The following is a 22927-nucleotide window of genomic DNA, read 5'->3' on the forward strand; positions in this document are numbered from 1 at the left end:
GGCCAAAGCAGCCCGTTTATTTAAACCAACAATATATATCGTCCAACACAACAATCTCTTAAAAGAACATCTTCCAGAACATCTTCCAGAGAGCTGGGGTGAGGGGTCCGGAGTTACCTCTTTTAAACAATAGCTTGTACTGGCATGCAGCCTTGTGACCGGCCCCCACCGCGTTCACCGGTTCGGGGACAGCTGCATGCCCACCTGGTTGATAATCTCTGCTGATCAGTAACCCTCCGGAATTTGCCCCGCGGCAAATCCCCTGTCCAATCGATCCCACCTCCGGAACCCCCTACCCCTCCACCACGAGCTGGCATGACCCCTTATGCCATCGAGGCCCCCAACCTCAATGCTCTCTGGATCCCATCTTCAATTCCTAGGGCCCAAAGATCTGTCCCCACCGCATTCAAGTGCACCCCATCCCCCCTTAAATATAGACTGCTGTCCTCCTCTAACTCTCTGTGTCTAATGGCCAGACCCCCATTCCTGATCACAAACTTGGAAACCTCCTTATTGAGCTTCACCCTGGCCTTGTTAATTTTTTGCACCGATCGTGCCAGTCTCCACGAGGTGCGGGCGACCATATCCGACCACACTATTATTGTGGACGGGAAAGACGACCTGATCCTTAAAACATCAAATTTGATGTCTTTAATGATGACTCTAGTGGATCTGGAGGCCAGGTCATTGCCTCCCACGTGCAGCACCAGTATATCGGGAGCTCTATCAAGCCGAGAGAACCGATGTAGTTCAGGTAGGACCCTTGACCAGAGCATCCCCGGGAAACCCAGCCACCTGATACAGACCTGGTCGCGCGGAAAGCCGAGCTGCCGACCTTCCGGCCTCACGTCGGCCCGTTTGGCCCCCCATTTCACATAGGAATGCCCAAATATCCAGACCAGGATCTGTGCACCTGAAAAGAACAAAATATACTACAGAAAACTAAACCATAAACTAAAAAGCACAGCCTACACTAAATGAGGGCGAACATAGGACCTGAACCGAGCTGACTCCCATCTCCCAATCCTCTGAATGACTTCCTCACTCATACCCCACCGGGACGCTTCAGTAGCCGCCCCAATCCTAAACGAGTGGGAGGCAAATTCTGCCGGGCAGACGCCAACGTGCGTAAGGCACTTACGAAATATGGCGGTAAATTGAAATCTGGTAAGCGGGACGCCGTCCGCGTGTGAAAAGAAGGCAATCGCCCCCAGGGAACGAATGGCCATAAAAGATTCTGACACTAACCGCGGGCAAAGAGGGCCCCCTATACGAAACAGGGAAATCGTCCGGCCCTTACCCGACCGGTCTGTTTTGGAACGCCTGAGAAAAATACAAACCGAATCCTCCTGTAACGTGACGTCCGCTGCCCGGATGCCTCCCACTGTTCGTTTGCTTGGGCTGACCAGCTCACCTACTCTGAAAGCCCCAAAAAAGGCTAATGTAAATACGGCCTTAAATAAACTGGCCTCGTATTCTGACGAGCATACCCTGCCAAGCGCTCCTACTATTAACCCTAATAACTCAAATGTAACAGGGCGCCTGGAGTCCCTTTGCACCCACCCCGCTCTGTAACCCTTCAAAGCCTGCCTGACCCTAAAATCCTTTGTTAAGTCCTGCAGCCCTCGCAATTTAAACCAGAACGCCAGCGCTGCTACCCTTTTATTCATGGCCGACACTGACACCCCTTCCGAGAAACATTTTCCCACAAAATATAACATCAAACAAAGCCTGTCATCGTCTGAACTGCAGTCTCCCACCTGGTACACCAAGGCGTCCCACGTGCGCCATATGGCCGTGTACGCCGCCCATGATGCTTCCGATAAGGATCTGCTGATCAAGTGGGATACTGCCCGAATGGAACTCCCCACATCGCCACTGGACAGGGCACCCCAACTTCCTCCGCCGCTGGGGCCGCCGCCCGGAACCTGTCCCACTGAAATCGAGACAACGCGTCAGCCGTGACATTCTCAACCCCGGGGATATGTACAGCACAAATATGAACGTTTGAGCGCAAGCATTCGAACACCAACTGGCGCATCAAACATATGACTGGGGGAGATGACGCCGAAAATTTATTAATCGCTTCCACCACTCCCATGTTATCGCAGTTGATCTTGATGCGCTTGTTGGCCAGGTGACAGCCCCAAAGCCGCATTGCTACTACAATAGGAAACAATTCCAGCAGGACCAGATTAGATGTAAACCCCGCTTCCACCACGATTCATCCCAAGGGGCAGCACACCACTTACCCGCCAGGAATGCCCCGGAACCGTGTGCACCAGTGGCGTCGGTAAAGAGTTCCACATCGAAATTACTCACCACGTCCTGTAACCATAGAGATCTCCCGTTGAAGCTGCCCAGAAAAACAGACCATACTTGCAGGTCCGCCCGCAGTTCCACATTCAACCGAATGCGGTGATGCGGCGCACTCTTCCCTGCTGTTGCCAAGGACAACCGCCTGCAGAATATCCGCCCCATGGGCATAATTCTGCAGGCGAAATTCAATTTGCCTAACAAGGATTGTACTTCTCTCAGCGTCATTTTTTTGCACAAGATTGCCGCCGCAATCGTGTTCCTCAAGTCGATCACCTTGTCGTGAGGCAACCGACATTCCATTAATAAGGTGTCAATGGTGATACCTAAAAAATTTAGGGATGTCGTTGGTCCCTCTGTTTTGTCCTCCGCGAGAGGGATCCCGAAACGACCACAGACATGCCGCATAGTGGCCAGGGAATAAGCGCAATCGGGGGAACCCGCCGGCCCTAAAAAGAGAAAGTCATCAAGGTAGTGGATGATCGACTGAACCTCCGACATGTCCCTCACCACCCATTCCAGGAACCCACTGAACTTCTCAAAAAATGTGCATGAGATGGAGCAACCCATGGGGAGACATTTGTCCACAAAATACTCACCCTTCCAAAAGCATCCGAGCAAGCGGAAGCTTTCCGGGTGAACGGGTAACAACCTAAAAGCTGCCTCAATGTCTGTTTTGGCTAACAAGGACCCAGGACCTAACCGTCTAGCCCACCTAACTGCCACGTCGAATGACGTATAGACCACGGACACTTCTGTGTCCGGGATCCTATCATTCACCGATGAACCCCGAGGGAATGACAGGTGGTGTATCATGCGAAAAGACCCCGGCTCCTTCTTTGGCACAACTCCCAACGGGGATACCACTAGATCGTCCAGTGGACGTTCCAAAAAGGGGCCCGCTAGGCGGCCTGCCGCCACCTCTTTCTCTATCTTGCGGGTGACTACTTCGGGAAGCTCAATAGCAGATCTCAAGTTCCTAACTGGACTACAGGCTGGCAACTGACAATAACTCGGGATAACGAAACCAACGGAAAAACCCCTACGTAAAAATTTCGCCTCCTCCGATTTCGGATATCTATTTAGGAACGGTTCCATCTCGTGCAGCTTCACTGGCGTCGTCCCTTTTTGAAGCAAAGTCAGAGGACTTTCCTTTCTTTTTAAAACATCTGGCCGCGGCGTGTGATCCCCCGCAGCCTGAACACTCATGCCTGAAACGACACGAATGTCCAAAACGGCAGGACCCTTCATTAAACTGCCAGCAGACCCCTTTTCCTCTCTCGGTCCGCGGTCCGGCTGGTGTTGTGCCACTGCTCTGACCGAGAAAGGACTGCGTTCCCCTTGTCGGGATCATGAGGCGCATCCAAGAGTGGATGTCCTGGTGGTCCCATCGTACTGCGGGCCTCACTGCCATACTTTACCGGAAGAGCTCGTCGTATCGCAGCCATGCATTGCCGCCGTAAGACCTTTGCGCTTCACCGATAGAATCCATATACCCGAACAACGCCGAGCAATTCTCCGGTTGCCTCTCACCAATGACACTTGCCAGAATTGCGAACGCTTGGAACCAATTCTGGAAAGTCCGAGGTATCAGCCGATAACGCCGCTCCTCCTCCCTCTTTTTTTCGTCCGGCTTCCCCTTGTCTAAATTAAACTTCTCTAGTGGTAGTAGTGAGAAAATCTCCACATACTCACCCCTCCATATGCGCTCTTTTACCTCCAACTTCAAATGTGACCCCAACCTCCCCCTAAAACACACATACATTTCCGCATGAGCGGCATCTGCCATCCGCACCAACCCCGGGTCCCCTGCAACCACTGGCCCCCCGGCTGGAACACCCACTGGAGCCACCAAACCTGACTGCCCAGCAAGAAATACCCCTGGTGTGCTGCTAGCCTCGGCGACTGGAGGGGACGCCAAAACCTGCAGTGGGGCAGCTGAAGCATGCGCTGATCCACTAATGGCCGCTACGGCCGGCGCTGTCGCCTGGGGTAAGGGGGACCATACCGCGGTAGGCGAGGAATGAAGCGCAGGCGCTGCAACAGGTGCTAACCCTGAGGGTGTTACTGTTGGCAAGGCTCCCAACGCCCCAGAACCCCCTGCCCCTTGCAACCCCCCAACCGCCCCCCACAACCAACTGGCAATAGCAATAAGGGGATTGGCCTCACCTGGCTGTGCTGGACCGGCGTCCCGTACAGCCGTCTGTCCTGATCCAGCCGTCAGCGGCATCTCCTCTGCGACCACCGACTCATCGTCCGACGGGGAGCCATGTTCAGGGCTGGGAGTGGGCTGTCTGGTGCTGGGGCCTGCATCCTGCTGGCTGGAACCTCTGCTGCTCCTGGGCGCACCCTTCTTCCCATGTCTTCCGGAGGGCCCGGCCGACCTCCCCTTTTGCTTCTTGGATGCGCTCCCAGCCCCCTTGCGATGTGGCTGGGCCGCCGCCGCACCCGGGGAGGTGGCGGCGCCCGTTGCCTGTGGATCTGAGCGCTGGGCCTGCTTGGCTCGCTGCGCAGAGCGGGTGCCAAGGGCCGCGGAGGATCCGGAAGGTGGCGCCGGCGGTGCGGAGGCCTCAGATGCGGATTGCCCACCGCCGGAGGAGTTCCGCCTTGGATTCGGATTCCTCCCGGCAGCCCCGCTTTCAGCCGCGGATGTGCGCTTAGCGGGGGGTGCCGGAGGGTCCCCACGGGGGCTCCCGCTGCGTCTCTGAGTCGGGCGGTGCTCCGGGCTGAGCCGCTCGGGCGGCCTGGACTTCCTCTTGGCCCCGGCCGGCTGGCCTGAAGTGCTGGGGGCCATGGCTGCTAGTTGGACCTGGACCCAGGTTGGACCCCTGGTCGTCGCCTCCTCTCTGACCCGGGCCAGCAAGTCATCCAATCCCTCCATGTCGTCAAAACAAGCGAGGTGAGCTGTGGCAGGCTACAGGCAGCTTTCCCCCTACACTTGCTAAGAGGCCAGACTCCGCCCCCCCTCTTTTATAGACTAACCCCCACCCCTCTATGTCAGTCCCCCAGCCCGGGAACCTGAGCTCCTCCCCGCCTAACTATTAACCCCGTCAGCTGCCCTATCATGTGGGGGCCCTGCACATTACTCTGCGCTACAGTTCCTGGCCCCATTCTGGAAGCTGTCACTACAGAAGAGGAGGGACAGCCATGCATGGTGTGAAGGTGGCCCTCTCATGAGGAGGTTCTTCTTGAGTCCTCGGCAGGGACACAGATAGCAGTAGAAACCTCAGAGATGTTTGTACTCATTCCTGCACCACATAAGATATTACTTTTGATGTTTATTTACAAGATTTCTAACATTCTGATTATTTGGATTGATTTGTCCTCACTTTCCGTTCCAGTGTTGGGATGGAGTCCAGACAGCCATAAATTAGGAGCCTCCTTGCTGCATTTAAAGTGTACCAGAGCCGAACCTAAAGCGAGGGAAGCCGCGGGATCCTGAGGTTTCCCTCGTCAGGGAAGTATCTCATTTTCATCCCAAGCTTTGGCTCGGAATCACTTGAAGCGTTGGAGGCTTGTCTTAGCAGGATAGGAGATAACCTTCACATGGAGGTGGTCATGTGATGCAGCTGTGAGGAGGCATGCTGGGAATTGTAGTGGGACAGATGAGAGAAGCGACCAGGAGAGGCAGAAGTCATTCTTTCCATGTTAGAAGTTAACCCTTCATAGTGTCCTTTATCCAGTGTGACCTTACTGCATGATTGTCTGGCCGTCATCATCATGAACCATCTTGTGACCTCTCTCCACCTGTGATTCTCTCCTCAGGGCAAGCACTGTATCCTGGATGTCTCAGCCAATGCCGTCCGACGTCTCCAGGCCGCCCAGCTACAACCTATCGCCATTTTTATACGCCCCAAATCCCTGGAAAACATCTTGTAAGTATCCCAGCATGCCCTTCTGTCAGGCTTCTTCCTGTGTATAGAAATGCTCTGAGGTTCTGGAGGTATGAGAGAATCCCAAAGAATGTGACGTCAGTCAGGAGATCAGAGATGCTAGTATTACAATATGCATGTTCCCTACGTCCATCAATCTCTAGCAGAGACCAGCATTCTGTATATGCCTAGAGCTCTCTTATATTGCTTTCCATCTCTCATCCCTCTCCTATTACCTTCCTTTTATCATTCCTCTTCTCTCATCTTCCATTTATCATTCCTCTCCTACTACCTTTCATCGCTCATTCCTCTCCTATTACCTTCCTTTTATCATTCCTCTCCTCTCATCGCTCATTCCTCTCCTATTACCTTCCTTTTATCATTCCTCTCCTCTCATTGCTCATTCCTCTCCTATTACCTTCCTTTTATCATTCCTCTTCTTTCATCTTCCATTTATCATTCCTCTCCTACTACCTTTCATCGCTCATTCCTCTCCTATTACCTTCCTTTTATCATTCCTCTTCTTTCATCTTCCATTTATCATTCCTCTCCTCTCATTGCTCATTCCTCTCCTATTACCTTCCTTTTATCATTCCTCTTCTGTCATCTTCAATTTATCATTCCTCTTCTTTCATATTCCGTCACTCATCACTCTACAATTACCTTCCATTTATCATTCCTCTTCTCTCATCTTCCATTTATCATTCCTCTTCTTTCATATTCCGTCACTCATCACTCTACAATTACCTTCCATTTATCATTCCTCTTCTCTCATCTTCCATTTATCATTCCTATTCTTTCATCTTCCATTTATCATTCCTCTCCTACTACCTTTCATCGCTCATTCCTCTCCTATTACCTTCCTTTTATCATTCCTCTTCTCTCATCTTCCATTTATCATTCCTCTCCTACTACCTTTCATCGCTCATTCCTCTCCTATTACCTTCCATTTATCATTCCTCTTCTTTCATCTTCCATTTATCATTCCTCTCCTACTACCTTTCATCGCTCATTCCTCTCCTATTACCTTCCTTTTATCATTCCTCTCCTCTCATCGCTCATTCCTCTCCTATTACCTTCCTTTTATCATTCCTCTCCTCTCATTGCTCATTCCTCTCCTATTACCTTCCTTTTATCATTCCTCTTCTTTCATCTTCCATTTATCATTCCTCTCCTCTCATTGCTCATTCATCTCCTATTACCTTCCTTTTATCATTCCTCTTCTGTCACCTTCAATTTATCATTCCTCTTCTTTCATCTTCCATCTCTCTTCCCTCTCCTATTACCTTTCATTTATCATTCCTCTTCTGTCATCTTCCATTTATCATTCCTCTTCTCTCATCTTCAATTTATCATTCCTCATACGCATTTCTGGAGGAACATTCTGCCACTGTCTAGGTTTTTGTGCACTTTTTACACCTTTTTAAAAGAATTTGTAGCTGCAGAGATGCGCTGAAGGTATTTGATGTGTTTTTGCCAATAAAGTCAGTGGGCCTCGCCGCAAATTTCTGGTTCACAAAATGGTGATGTTTGGCCACGCCTAAAAACAGCAGGTGAGAGAGCGCTGCCCTCTCAGAGTTTCAGGGCTCAGAGAAGCATTAGGTGAAGGATGCTGTATATACAATTATGTGTGGTGACTGAGGAGGTACGTTTGTAGATGAAGGATGCTGTGTATACAATGATGTGTGGTGGTCGGTGACTGGTTAGACTGCTCTAGGCGAGGTTCCATGCTTGTCTGAGGAGGTACGTTTGTAGGGGAAGGATGCTGTGTATACAGTGATGTGTGGTGGTCGGTAGTGTTGGGCGAACAGTGTTCGCCACTGTTCGGGTTCTGCAGAACATCACCCTGTTCGGGTGATGTTCGAGTTCGGCCGAACACCTGACGGTGCTCGGCCAAACCGTTCGGCCATATGGCCGAACTAAGAGCGCATGGCCGAACGTTCCCCGAACGTTCGGCTAGCGCTGTGATTGGCCGAACGGGTCACGTGGTTCGGACCCGAACGCGCTCTGATTGGCCGAACTGTCACGTGGTTCGGGTAAATAAATACCCGAACCACGTCATATCTCCGCCATTTGTCTGTGGGTTTAGCTTTGGGTAGGCAGGCAGGGTAGTTCGCGCTCCAGCCACGCTAGCCAGGGTCCCCCCCAGTCATTGTGTGTCACTGCTGGGAACAGTAGTACACCGCTCGTTCAGCCACACTATATAGCATTCTGTGTACTGTTCTGTGTCTGCTGGGAACAGTGGTACACCGCTCGTTCAGCCACACTATATAGCATTCTGTGTACTGTTCTGTGTCTGCTGGGAACAGTAGTACACCGCTCGTTCAGCCACACTATATAGCATTCTGTGTACTGTTCTGTGTCTGCTGGGAACAGTAGTACACCGCTCGTTCAGCCACACTATATAGCATTCTGTGTACTGTTCTGTGTCTGCTGGGAACAGTAGTACACCGCTCGTTCAGCCACACTATATAGCATTCTGTGTACTGTTCTGTGTCTGCTGGGAACAGTGGTACACCGCTCGTTCAGCCACACTATATAGCATTCTGTGTACTGTTCTGTGTCTGCTGGGAACAGTAGTACACCGCTCGTTCAGCCACACTATATAGCATTCTGTGTACTGTTCTGTGTCTGCTGGGAACAGTAGTACACCGCTCGTTCAGCCACACTATATAGCATTCTGTGTACTGTTCTGTGTCTGCTGGGAACAGTAGTACACCGCTCGTTCAGCCACACTATATAGCATTCTGTGTACTGTTCTGTGTCTGCTGGGAACAGTAGTACACCGCTCGTTCAGCCACACTATATAGCATTCTGTGTACTGTTCTGTGTCTGCTGGGAACAGTAGTACACCGCTCGTTCAGCCACACTATATAGCATTCTGTGTACTGTTCTGTGTCTGCTGGGAACAGTAGTACACCGCTCGTTCAGCCACACTATATAGCATTCTGTGTACTGTTCTGTGTCTGCTGGGAATAGTGGTACACCGCTCGTTCAGCCACACTATATAGCATTCTGTGTACTGTTCTGTGTCTGCTGGGAATAGTGGTACACCGCTCGTTCAGCCACACTATATAGCATTCTGTGTACTGTTCTGTGTCTGCTGGGAACAGTGGTACACCGCTCGTTCAGCCACACTATATAGCATTCTGTGTACTGTTCTGTGTCTGCTGGGAACAGTAGTACACCGCTCGTTCAGCCACACTATATAGCATTCTGTGTACTGTTCTGTGTCTGCTGGGAACAGTAGTACACCGCTCGTTCAGCCACACTATATAGCATTCTGTGTACTGTTCTGTGTCTGCTGGGAATAGTGGTACACCGCTCGTTCAGCCACACTATATAGCATTCTGTGTACTGTTCTGTGTCTGCTGGGAATAGTGGTACACCGCTCGTTCGCCACTGTATAGCATTGTGCTCTGTGTCGCTGCTGGGAATAGTGGTACACCGCTCACCCGTCACTGTATAGCATTGTGCTCTGTGTCGCTGCTGGGAATAGTGGTACACCGCTCACCCGTCACTGTATAGCATTGTGCTCTGTGTCGCTGCTGGGAATAGTGGTACACCGCTCACCCGTCACTGTATAGCATTGTGCTCTGTGTCGCTGCTGGGAATAGTGGTACTGTATAGCATTTCTGTACTGCCACTGTACTGCTGCCAGTCAGCGTGTACTGTAAGGATAAGTGAAATGAGGAAGAAATCCGGTGAAAGAGGGAGGGGCAAGGGAAGAGGTGTTTCCCCTGACGGTTCACGTACAGGCCACAGGGGAGCACCCAAGAAAACCCACTCAATACCGCCCATGTTGTCCAGGACAACAACCCTCAAAAATCCAAAAGAACAGGACCAGATAATTACTTGGATGACCTCTCAAGCGTCCAGCAGTGGGTTAAGCAGCACCAGCACATCACGCACGAGGTCCGAGTCCTCAGCCAGTTACAAGGAGCCAGTGGGCACAAAGCTGACACAACCGGCAGCGACACCACGCACACAACTGCCAGATAACCAGTCCGATGAATTACCTCAGGACACAATGGGGTATTCGCAGGAGCTATTCCCAGCCCAACAAACTTCCACCTTTCAAAGGTCAATGGAGGAACAGCCAGAAATGTTGTGCCTGGATTCACAACCGTTAACTGTGGGAAATGCACCGCGCACTGAAATACAAGGCGAGTCCGAAGAGGACTCGGAAACCCAAATCCCAGAGCAATTTGGGCAGGAGGGGTTGCAATTGCAGGAGGTCGGCCGACAAGATCTGGAAGACGACGTTGGAGTGTGCTGCGCAGAGGTTGTTGTGGGGAGCTCTACTCCACGGCGGTGGCCCACAATGACATATGACGAGTTTGAGGAGATGGAAGAGGAGGGTATGGACAATGTGGACAGAGACCCAGATTTTGTTTGTGAACGAGAACATCGCCGTCGTAGCAGCAGCACAGATGAGTCTGTTGAAGAACACACTGCTGCACGAGTTCGCCTTGTGCCACAAGGTAGGCGGCGCGCAATTTCAGGCACCACAAGCGTGGAAGTTCAAGTGAGAGGCAAAAGAGGAGCAAACAGAAATCGCCAGCAAGGAGGCAGGTGCTCCAAAGTCTGGGCTTTCTTTGAAGACTGCACTGAGGATGTTACCATGGCGATTTGCAAGGTGTGCAAGACCCGCCTGAGCAGGGGGAAAAATATTAACAACCTCTCCACCACCAGCATGAGCCGTCACATGCTATCCAAACATCCCACTCTTTGGGCAAACGCGTCAGGACAGGGTACCAGAAACAACACTGCCTCCCTTGGGTTCACCAGACCCGCCTCAGCAGCAGCAGTAGCCCAGCCATTGCGTGGTTCACAACATTCACAAACATCAGACGACGCTGACACTGTCACTTTCCGGAGTAGTGCTCTTGAGGTCTCCCAGTGTTCATCAAACACAACAACCAACAGCCCTTCCGTGTGCAGCGCTACGGTTCAGTTGTCTGTGTCGGAGATGTTTGAGCGCAAGAGGAAATTGCCAGCAAATGACCCCCGGGCCGTGGCAGTAACAGCCAGCATAGCCAAGCTTCTGGCCTGCGAAATGCTGCCATATCGATTGGTGGAGACAAACAGCTTCAAGGGCATGATGTCAGTGGCCATCCCACGTTACGTGGTTCCCAGCCGCTACCACTTTGCACGCTCTGCAGTGCCTGAGTTGCATGAGCACGTGGTCAGCAAAATAACCCGAAGCTTGAAGAATGCCGTTGCCTGCAAGGTTCACCTCACCACTGACACCTGGACGAGTGCGTTCGGCCAGGGTCGATACATCTCCCTTACCGCGCACTGGGTGAACCTTGTGGAGCCTGGCAGCGATTCCTCACCTGCTACGGCATGGGTGTTGCCTACGCCACAAACAGCTGCACCGCCGTCCCTCCCACTGGATAACAGCAGCACCTACCTCTCTGACTCCTTCTCCTCCAACGCATCTCAAAGCTGTACCTCATCCGGAAACGCTAACCCAGCAGCAGTAGGATCGTGGAAGCAGTGCAGCACAGCTGTTGGCATGCGTCAGCAAGCGTTGCTGAAGCTAATCTGCCTTGGGGATAAGCAGCACACAGGGGAGGAAATTTGGAGGGGAATAAAGGAACAGACGGATTTGTGGCTGGCACTGCTGGACCTGAAACCGGGCATGGTTGTGTGTGATAATGGGAGTAATCTCATTCGCGCTTTAAGGTTGGCTAAGCTGACACACATCCCTTGCCTGGCGCACGTGATGAACCTAGTAGTTCAGCGGTTCCTGAGGACATACCCAGGCGTGCCCGATCTGCTGTTGAAGGTGCGTCGAGTGTCCAAACATTGTAGAAATTCCAGTACTGCTTCGGGGGCACTCGCCAAGATGCAGGAGCGCTTCAATCTCCCCCACCATCGCTTGCTGTGTGATGTCCCTACGCGCTGGAATTCTACGCTGCACATGCTAGCCCGCTTTTGCGAGCAGAAGAGTGCAGTGGTCCAGTACATGACGGCGCAGTACCGAGGCGCATCCGGCCAGCTGCCAAGCTTCTGTGGATCCGATTGGGCCAACATGTTGGACCTCTGCCAAGTCCTCCAAAATTTTGAGCAATCCACGTTGCTTGTGAGCAGTGACAACTCTTCAGTCAGCATTACCATACCACTGCTGTGTTTACTGAAGAGGTCGATGTTAAAAATCAAGGAAACAGCTGTCATGATGCAACTGGGGGAATCTGAAGGAGAAAACGATCAGCGTGATGGTACCAACATCAGGCCATCCGCCTCAGGGAACGCTGGCCCCAGCAGCTATGACGAAGAAGAGGAGGAGGAACAGCTGGAGTTGGAGCAGGAATTTCATGCCACCACTGACGAGGGCCAGAGCGGTGCACGTTGGACTTCCACAATTCAACGCGAATGGTCAGCAGAAGCAGACCAGGAGGAAGGTGACGACTATGATGCATCACAACAACTATCACAACGCTCACAAGAGGATGATGAGGATTCTGGTAGGACTCTGGCACACATGGCTCAATTCATGCTAGACTGCATTGAACGTGACCCACGCATTGTGCGCATTCTGGACAACACCAATTACTGGGTTTATACCCTTCTGGATCCACGGTACAAACACAATGTTCCAAAACTGCTTGAAGAAAGAGTCAGACAGGTCAAAATGGAAGAATACCAGCAGGCCCTTGTGGAGACTTTAGAGAGGAGATTGACATCCTCCCCCTCCTCTAGCCAGTTGTACGCAGACAGACTGACTTCCGCAAACCCAGGACGACCAGGAGGGCAGCAAACAACGCAAGCCGCAGCTAGTACCCAAAAGGGAATGGTATCGGCAGTGTCCTTGGAGTGGGAAAATTTTCTGACACCCATGCAGCCGCAGCCCACTGAACAGCAAGCGTGCAGATCCACCTCCAACACCGATCGCCTGGAGAAGATGGTCAAGGACTACATGTCAGATGGCGTAGCTGTGTCGAACCATCCATCTGCACCCTTCAACTATTGGGTATCGAAGCTAGACACCTGGCACGAACTGGCAATGTACGCAATAGAGGTGCTGGCTTGCCCGGCAGCCAGCGTTATGTCGGAACGCTGTTTCAGTGCTGCCGGAGGCATCGTCACAGATCGGCGTATCCGCCTCTCTACAGAAAATGCAGACCGTCTGACTCAAATTAAAATGAATCAATCCTGGATTGGAAATGACTACGCAACACTCCAGGACCCCAACCAAGTAACATGACCAATGAACATCTGGGATGGTGTTGCGTTTCCGGGCCCTGTTTATTGAACCTCTCATCTGTATTACATTTATGACTGCATGGCGGCAAAAAGCATTGCTGCTATATGCGCACGCTTTTTGTCCACATGCAAGGCCTGGGTTGTTGTGTCTCACAAAGCGTGGCCTTCTCCTCCTGCGCCTGCTCCTGTTCCATCACGTCTGCTGCTGCTGGGTTAGCGTTGCCGCGTGGTCCCTGTTTATTGAACCACTTATCTTTATTACATTTATGACTGCATGGCGGTACAAAGCATGCTATCCGCACGCTTCTTGCCCTCATGCAAGGCCTGGGTTGTTGTGTCTCACAAAGCGTGGCCTTCTCCTCCTGCGCCTGCTCCTGTTCCATCACGTCTGCTGCTGCTGGGTTAGCGTTGCCGCGTGGTCCCTGTTTATTGAACCACTTATCTTTATTACATTTATGACTGCATGGCGGTACAAAGCATGCTATCCGCACGCTTCTTGCCCTCATGCAAGGCCGGGGTTGTTGTGTCTCACAAAGCGTGGCCTTCTTCTCCTCCTGCGCCACCCTCCTCCTGTTCCATCACGTGTGCTGCTGCTGGGTTAGCGTTACCGGTCCCTTTTCCTGGAACCTCTTATATGTATTACATTTATGACTGCATGCCGACAAAAAACATGTTACCTGTGCAAAGAAAACAGACATTTCCCGCATTTAAAAGACAGTTTTCCCTTTGAAACTTTAAAATCGATTTTCTCAAAAACTATAAGCTCTTTTTGCTAATTTTTTTTTCCTCTTGTACCCACTCCCAAGGTGCACATACCCTGTAAATTTGGGGTATGTAGCATGTAAGGAGGCTTTACAAACCACAAAAGTTCGGGTCCCTATTGACTTCCATTATGTTCGGAGTTCGGGTCGAACACCCGAACATCGCGGCCATGTTCGGCCTGTTCGGCCCGAACCCGAACATCTAGATGTTCGCCCAACACTAGTGGTCGGTGACTGGTTACACTGCTCTAGGCGAGGTTCCATGCTTGTCTGAGGAGGTACGTTTGTAGGGGAAGGATGCTGTGTATACAATGATGTGTGGTGGTCGGTGACTGGTTAGACTGCTCTAGGCGAGGTTCCATGCTTGTCTGAGGAGGTACGTTTGTAGGGGAAGGATGCTGTGTATACAATGATGTGTGGTGGTCGGTAACCGGTTAGACTGCTCTAGGTGAGGTTCCATGCTTGTCTGAGGAGGTACGTTTGTAGGTGAAGGATGCTGTGTATACATTGATGTGTGGTGGTCGGTGACTGGTTAGACTGCTCTAGGCGAGGTTCCATGCTTGTCTGAGGAGGTACGTTTGTAGGTGAAGGATGCTGTGTATACAATGATGTGTGGTGGTCGGTGACTGGTTAGACTGCTCTAGGTGAGGTTCCATGCTTGTCTGAGGAGGTACGTTTGTAGGTGAAGGATGCTGTGTATACAATGATGTGTGGTGGTCGGTGACCGGTTAGACTGCTCTAGGCGAGGTTCCATGCTTGTCTGAGGAGGTACGTTTGTAGGTGAAGGATGCTGTGTATACAATGATGTATGGTGGTCGGTGACTGGTTAGACTGCTCTAGGTGAGGTTCCATGCTTGTCTGAGGAGGTATGTTTGTAGGGGAAGGATGCTGTGTATACAATGATGTGTGGTGGTCGGTGACTGGTTAGACTGCTCTAGGTGAGGTTCCATGCTTGTCTGAGGAGATACGTTTGTTGGGGAAGGATGCTGTGTATACAATGATGTGTGGTGGTCGGTGACTGGTTAGACTGCTCTAGGTGAGGTTCCATGCTTGTCTGAGGAGGTACGTTTGTAGGGGAAGGATGCTGTGTATACAATGATGTGTGGTGGTCGGTGACTGGTTAGACTGCTCTAGGCGAGGTTCCATGCTTGTCTGAGGAGGTACGTTTGTAGATGAAGGATGCTGTGTATACAATGATGTGTGGTGGTCGGTGACCGGTTAGACTGCTCGAGGCGAGGTTCCATCTTGTCTGAGGAGGTAGGTTTGTAGGGGAAGGATGCTGTGTATACAATGATGTGTGGTGGTCGGTGACCGGTTAGACTGCTCTAGGCGAGGTTCCATGCTTGTCTGAGGAGGTACGTTTGTAGGGGAAGGATGCTGTGTATACAATGATGTTGGTGGTCGGTGACTGGTTAGACTGCTCGAGGCGAGGTTCCATGCTTGTCTGAGGAGGTACGTTTGTAGATGAAGGATGCTGTGTATACAATGATGTGTGGTGGTCGGTGACTGGTTAGACTGCTCTAGGCGAGGTTCCATGCTTGTCTGAGGAGGTACGTTTGTAGGTGAAGGATGCTGTGTATACAATGATGTGTGGTGGTCGGTGACTGGTTAGACTGCTCTAGGTGAGGTTCCATGCTTGTCTGAGGAGGTACATTTGTAGGGGAAGGATGCTGCGTATACAATGATGTGTGGTGGTCGGTGACCGGTTAGACTGCTCGAGGTGAGGTTCCATGCTTGTCTGAGGAGGTATGTTTGTAGGGGAAGGATGCTGTGTATACAATGATGTTGGTGGTCGGTGACTGGTTAGACTGCTCTAGGTGAGTTTCCATGCTTGTCTGAGGAGGTACATTTGTAGATGAAGGATGCTGTGTATACAATGATGTTGGTGGTCGGTGACTGGTTAGACTGCTCTAGGTGAGTTTCCATGCATGTCTGAGGAGGTACGTTTGTAGGTGAAGGATGCTATGTATACAATGATGTTGGTGGTCGGTGACTGGTTAGACTGCTCTAGGCGAGGTTCCATGCTTGTCTGAGGAGGTACATTTGTAGGGGAAGGATGCTGTGTATACAATGATGTGTGGTGGTCGGTGACTGGTTAGACTGCTCTAGGCGAGGTTCCATGCTTGTCTCAGGAGGTATGTTTGTTGGGGAAGGATGCTGTGTATACAATGATGTGTGGTGGTCGGTGACTGGTTAGACTGCTCGAGGTGAGGTTCCATGCTTGTCTGAGGAGGTACGTTTGTAGGGGAAGGATGCTGTGTATACAGTGATGTGTGGTGGTCGGTGACTGGTTACACTGCTCTAGGCGAGGTTCCATGCTTGTCTGAGGAGGTACATTTGTAGGTGAAGGATGCTGTATATACAATGATGTTGGTGGTCGGTGACTGGTTAGACTGCTCTAGGTGAGTTTCCATGCTTGTCTGAGGAGGTACATTTGTAGATGAAGGATGCTGTGTATACAATGATGTTGGTGGTCGGTGACTGGTTAGACTGCTCTAGGCGAGGTTCCATGCTTGTCTGAGAAGGTACGTTTGTTGGGGAAGGATGCTGTGTATACAATGATGTGTGGTGGTCGGTGACTGGTTAGACTGCTCTAGGCGAGGTTCCATGCTTGTCTGAGGAGGTACGTTTGTAGGTGAAGGATGCTGTGTATACAATGATGTGTGGTGGTCGGTGACTGGTTAGACTGCTCTAGGCGAGGTTCCATGCTTGTCTGAGGAGGTACGTTTGTAGGTGAAGGATGCTGTGTATATAATGATGTGTGGTGGTCGGTGACTGGTTAGACTGCTCTAGGCGAGGTTCCATGCTTGTCTGAGGAGGTACATTTGTAGGGGAAGGATGCTGTGTATACAATGATGTGTGGTGGTCAGTGACTGGTTAGACTGCTCGAGGTGATGTTCCATGCTTGTCTGAGGAGGTACGTTTGTAGGGGAAGGATGCTGTGTATACAATGATGTGTGGTGGTCGGTGACTGGTTAGTCTGCTCTAGGCGAGGTTCCATGCTTGTCTCAGGAGGTATGTTTGTTGGGGAAGGATGCTGTGTATACAATGATGTGTGGTGGTCGGTGACTGGTTAGACTGCTCGAGGTGAGGTTCCATGCTTGTCTGAGGAGGTACGTTTGTAGGAGAAGGATGCTGTATATACAATGATGTTGGTGGTCGGTGACTGGTTAGACTGCTCTAGGTGAGTTTCCATGCTTGTCTGAGGAGGTACATTTGTAGATGAAGGATGCTGTGTATACAATGATGTTGGTGGTCGGTGACTGGTTAGACTGCTCTAGGCGAGGTTCCATGCTTGTCTGAGAAGGTACGTTTGTTGGGGAAGGATGCTGTGTATACAATGATGTGTGGTGGTCGGTGACTGGTTAGACTGCTCTAGGCGAGGTTCCATGCTTGTCTGAGGAGGTACGTTTGTAGGTGAAGGATGCTGTGTATACAATGATGTGTGGTGGTCGGTGACTGGTTAGACAGCTCTAGGTGTGTTTCCATGCTTGTCTGAGGAGGTACGTTTGTAGGTGAAGGATGCTGTGTATACAATGATGTGTGGTGGTCGGTGACCGGATAGACTGCTCTAGGCGAGGTTCCATGCTTGTCTGAGGAGGTACGTTTGTAAGGGAAGGATGCTGTGTATACAATGATGTGTGGTGGTCGGTGACTGGTTAGACAGCTCTAGGTGTGTTTCCATGCTTGTCTGAGGAGGTACATTTGTAGGGGAAGGGTGCTGTGTATACAATGATGTGTGGTGGTCGGTGACTGGTTAGACTGCTCTAGGCGAGGTTCCATGCTTGTCTGAGGAGGTACGTTTGTAGGTGAAGGGTGCTGTGTATACAATGATGTATGGTGGTCGGTGACTGGTTAGACTGCTCTAGGTGAGGTTCCATGCTTGTCTGAGGAGGTATGTTTGTAGGGGAAGGATTCTGTATATACAATGATGTGTGGTGGTCGGTGACTGGTTAGTCTGCTCGAGGTGAAGTTCCATGCTTGTCTGAGGAGGTACGTTTGTAGGTGAAGGATGCTGTGTATACAGTGATGTATGGTGGTCGGTGACTGGTTAGACTGCTCTAGGCGAGATTCCATGCTTGTCTGAGGAGGTACGTTTGTAGTTGAAGGATGCTGTGTATACAATGATGTATGGTGGTCGGTGACTGGTTAGACTGCTCTAGGCGAGGTTCCATGCTTGTCTGAGGAGGTATGTTTGTAGGGGAAGGATGCTGTGTATACAATGATGTGTGGTGGTCGGTGGCTGGTTAGACTGCTCTAGGTGAGGTTCCATGCTTGTCTGAGGAGGTACATTTGTAGGGGAAGGATGCTGTGTATACAATGATGTGTGGTGGTCGGTGACTGGTTAGACTGCTCTAGGCGAGGTTCCATGCTTGTCTGAGGAGGTACGTTTGTAGATGAAGGATGCTGTGTATACAATGATGTGTGGTGGTCGGTGACCGGTTAGACTGCTCGAGGCGAGGTTCCATGCTTGTCTGAGGAGGTATGTTTGTAGGGGAAGGATGCTGTGTATACAATGATGTGTGGTGGTCGGTGACAGGTTAGACTGCTCTAGGCGAGGTTCCATGCTTGTTTGAGGAGGTACGTTTGTAGATGAAGGATGCTGTGTATACAATGATGTGTGGTGGTCGGTGACAGGTTAGACTGCTCTAGGCGAGGTTCCATGCTTGTCTGAGGAGGTATGTTTGTAGGTGAAGGATGCTCTGTATACAATGATGTGTGGTGGTCGGTGACAGGTTAGACTGCTCTAGGCGAGGTTCCATGCTTGTCTGAGGAGGTACGTTTGTAGGTGAAGGATGCTGTGTATACAATGATGTGTGGTGTCTGAGGAGGTACGTTTGTAGGTGAAGGATGCTGTGTATACAATGATGTGTGGTGGTCGGTGACTGGTTAGACTGCTCTAGGCGAGGTTCCATGCTTGTCTGAGGAGGTACATTTGTAGGTGAAGGATGCTGTGTATACAATGATGTTGGTGGTCGGTGACTGGTTAGACTGCTCTAGGTGAGTTTCCATGCATGTCTGAGGAGGTACGTTTGTAGGGGAAGGATGCTGTGTATACAATGATGTTGGTGGTCGGTGACTTGTTAGACTGCTCTAGGCGAGGTTCCATGCTTGTCTGAGGAGGTACGTTTGTAGGTGAAGGATGCTGTGTATACAATGATGTGTGGTGGTCGGTGACCGGTTAGACTGCTCGAGGTGAGTTTCCATGCTTGTCTGAGGAGGTACGTTTGTAGGGGAAGGATGCTGTGTATACAATGATGTGTGGTGGTCGGTGACTGGTTAGACTGCTCTAGGCAAGGTTCCATGGTTGTCTGAGGAGGTACGTTTGTAGGGGAAGGATGCTGGGTGTACAATGATGTTGGTGGTCGGTGACTGGTTAGACTGCTCTAGGCGAGGTTCCATGCTTGTCTGAGGAGGTACGTTTGTAGATAAAGGATGCTGTGTATACAATGATGTGTGGTGGTCGGTGACTGGTTAGACTGCTCTAGGCGAGGTTCCATGCTTGTCTGAGGAGGTACGTTTGTAGATGAAGGATGCTGTGTATACAATGATGTGTGGTGGTCGGTGACTGGTTAGACTGCTCTAGGCGAGGTTCCATGCTTGTCTGAGGAGGTACATTTGTAGGGGAAGGATGCTGTGTATACAATGATGTGTGGTGGTCAGTGACTGGTTAGACTGCTCGAGGTGAGGTTCCATGCTTGTCTGAGGAGGTACATTTGTAGGGGAAGGATGCTGTGTATACAATGATGTGTGGTGGTCGGTGACTGGTTAGACTGCTCTAGGCGAGGTTCCATGCTTGTCTGAGGAGGTATGTTTGTAGGGGAAGGATGCTGTGTATACAATGATGTTGGTGGTCGGTGACTGGTTAGACTGCTCTAAGCGAGGTTCCATGCTTGTCTGAGGAGGTAGGTTTGTAGGTTAAGGATTCTGTGTGTACAATGATGTGTGGTGGTCGGTGACTGGTTAGACTGCTCGAGGCGAGGTTCCATGCTTGTCTGAGGAGGTACGTTTGTAGGTGAAGGATGCTGTGTATACAATGATGTGTGGTGGTCGGTTACCGGTTAGACTGCTCTAGGCGAGGTTCCATGCTTGTCTGAGGAGGTACGTTTGTAGGGGAAGGATGCTGTGTATACAATGATGTGTGGTGGTCGGTGACTGGTTAGACTGCTCTAGGCAAGGTTCCATGCTTGTCTGAGGAGGTACGTTTGTAGGTGAAGGATGCTGTGCATACAATGATGTGTGGTGGTTGGTGACTGGTTAGACTGCTCTAGGTGAGGTTCCATGCTTGTCTGAGGAGGTATGTTTGTAGGGGAAGGATGCTGTGTATACAATGATGTATGGTGGTCGGTGACTGGTTAGACTGCTCTAGGCGAGGTTCCATGCTTGTCTGAGGAGGTATGTTTGTAGGGGAAGGATGCTTTGTATACAATGATGTGTGGTGGTCGGTGACTGGTTAGACTGCTCTAGGCAAGGTTCCATGCTTGTCTGAGGACGTACGTTTGTAGGTGAAGGATGCTGTGTATACAATGATGTGTGGTGGTCGGTGACTGGTTAGACTGCTCTAGGCGAGGTTCCATGCTTGTCTGAGGAGGTACGTTTGTAGATGAAGGATGCTGTGTATACAATGATGTGTGGTGGTTGGTGACTGGTTAGACTGCTCTAGGCGAGGTTCCATGCTTGTCTGAGGAGGTACGTTTGTAGGGGAAGGATGCTGTGTATACAATGATGTGTGGTGGTCGGTGACTGGTTAGACTGCTCTAGGTGAGGTTCCATGCTTGTCTGAGGAGGTACGTTTGTAGGTGAAGGATGCTGTGTATACAATGATGTGTGGTGGTCGGTAACCGGTTAGACTGCTCTAGGCGAGGTTCCATGCTTGTCTGAGGAGGTACGTTTGTAGGTGAAGGATGCTGTGTATACAATGATGTGTGGTGGTCGGTGACTGGTTAGACTGCTCTAGGCGAGGTTCCATGCTTGTCTGAGGAGGTATGTTTGTAGAGGAAGGATGCTGTGTATACAATGATGTGTGGTGGTCGGTTAGACTGCTCTAGGCGAGGTTCCATGCTTGTCTGAGGAGGTACATTTGTAGGGGAAGGATGCTGTGTATACAATGATGTGTGGTGGTCGGTGACTGGTTAGACTGCTCTTGGCGAGGTTCCATGCTTGTCTGAGGAGGTATGTTTGTAGGGGAAGGATGCTGTGTATACAATGATGTGTGGTGGTCGGCATAGGAGGTACGTTTGTAGGTAAAGGATGCTGTGTATACAATGATGTGTGGTGGTCGGTGACTGGTTAAACTGCTCTAGGCGAGGTTCCATGCTTGCCTGAGGAGGTACGTTTGTAGGGGAAGGATGCTGTGTATACAATGATGTGTGGTGGTCGGCATAGGAGGTACGTTTGTAGGTAAAGGATGCTGTGTATACAATGATGTGTGGTGGTCGGTGACTGGTTAAACTGCTCTAGGCGAGGTTCCATGCTTGTCTGAGGAGGTACGTTTGTAGGTGAAGGATGCTGTGTATACAATGATGTGTGGTGGTCGGTTAGACTGCTCTAGGCGAGGTTCCATGCTTGTCCGAGGAGGTACATTTGTAGGGGAAGGATGCTGTGTATACAGTGATGTGTGGTGGTCAGTGACTGGTTAGACTGCTCTAGGCGAGGTTCCATGCTTGTCTGAGGAGGTACGTTTGTAGGTGAAGGATGCTGTGTATACAATGATGTGTGGTGGTCGGTTAGACTGCTCTAGGCGAGGTTCCATGCTTGTCTGAGGAGGTACATTTGTAGGGGAAGGATGCTGTGTATACAATGATGTGTGGTGGTCGGTGACTGGTTAGACTGCTCTAGGCGAGGTTCCATGCTTGTCTGAGGAGGTACATTTGTAGGGGAAGGATGCTGTGTATACAATGATGTGTGGTGGTCAGTGACTGGTTAGACTGCTCTAGGCGAGGTTCCATGCTTGTCTGAGGAGGTACGTTTGTAGGGGAAGGATGCTGTGTATACAATGATGTGTGGTGGTCGGTGACCGGTTAGACTGCTCGAGGTGAGGTTCCATGCTTGTCTGAGGAGGTGGGTTTGTAGGGGAAGGATGCTGTGTATACAATGATGTGTGGTGGTCGGTGACCGGTTAGACTGCTCTAGGCGAGGTTCCATGCTTGTCTGAGGAGGTATGTTTGTAGGTGAAGGATGCTGTGTATACAATGATGTGTGGTGGTCGGTGACTGTTTAGACTGCTCAAGGTGAGGTTCCATGCTTGTCTGAGGAGGTGCGTTTGTAGGGGAAAGATGCTGTGTATACAATGATGTGTGGTGGTCGGTGACCGGTTAGACTGCTCTAGGCGAGGTTCCATGCTTGTCTGAGGAGGTATGTTTGTAGGTGAAGGATGCTGTGTATACAATGATGTGTGGTGGTTGGTGACTGTTTAGACTGCTCTAGGTGAGGTTCCATGCTTGTCTGAGGAGGTACGTTTGTAGGTGAAGGATGCTATGTATACAATGATGTATGGTGGTCGGTGACTGGTTAGACTGCTCTAGGCGAGATTCCATGCTTGTCTGAGGAGGTACATTTGTAGGTGAAGGATGCTGTGTATACAATGATTTATGGTGGTCGGTGACTGGTTAGACTGCTCTAGGCGAGGTTCCATGCTTGTCTGAGGAGGTATGTTTGTAGGGGAAGGATGCTGTGTATACAATGATGTGTGGTGGTCGGTGACTGGTTAGACTGCTCTAGGCGAGGTTCCATGCTTGTCTGAGGAGGTACGTTTGTAGATGAAGG

The 22927-nt window shown here is 50.8% G+C and overlaps 1 protein-coding gene across 8 annotated transcripts in view; it reads left to right on the forward strand.

Annotated features, from left to right (window-relative positions):
• Nucleotides 1–22927, forward strand: part of DLG4 (discs large MAGUK scaffold protein 4) — a 508272-nt gene that overhangs the window by 459710 nt on the left and 25635 nt on the right. For all 8 annotated transcript variants that reach the window (XM_068273811.1, XM_068273814.1, XM_068273812.1 and 5 more), the window contains one exon: nt 6082–6191. In XM_068273811.1, the coding sequence (XP_068129912.1) occupies nt 6082–6191 (110 nt within the window). The remainder of the gene's footprint in view (nt 1–6081; nt 6192–22927) is intronic.

Source organism: Hyperolius riggenbachi, chromosome 3, assembly GCF_040937935.1.
Source record: "Hyperolius riggenbachi isolate aHypRig1 chromosome 3, aHypRig1.pri, whole genome shotgun sequence".
NCBI classification, from domain to species: Eukaryota; Metazoa; Chordata; class Amphibia; order Anura; family Hyperoliidae; genus Hyperolius; species Hyperolius riggenbachi.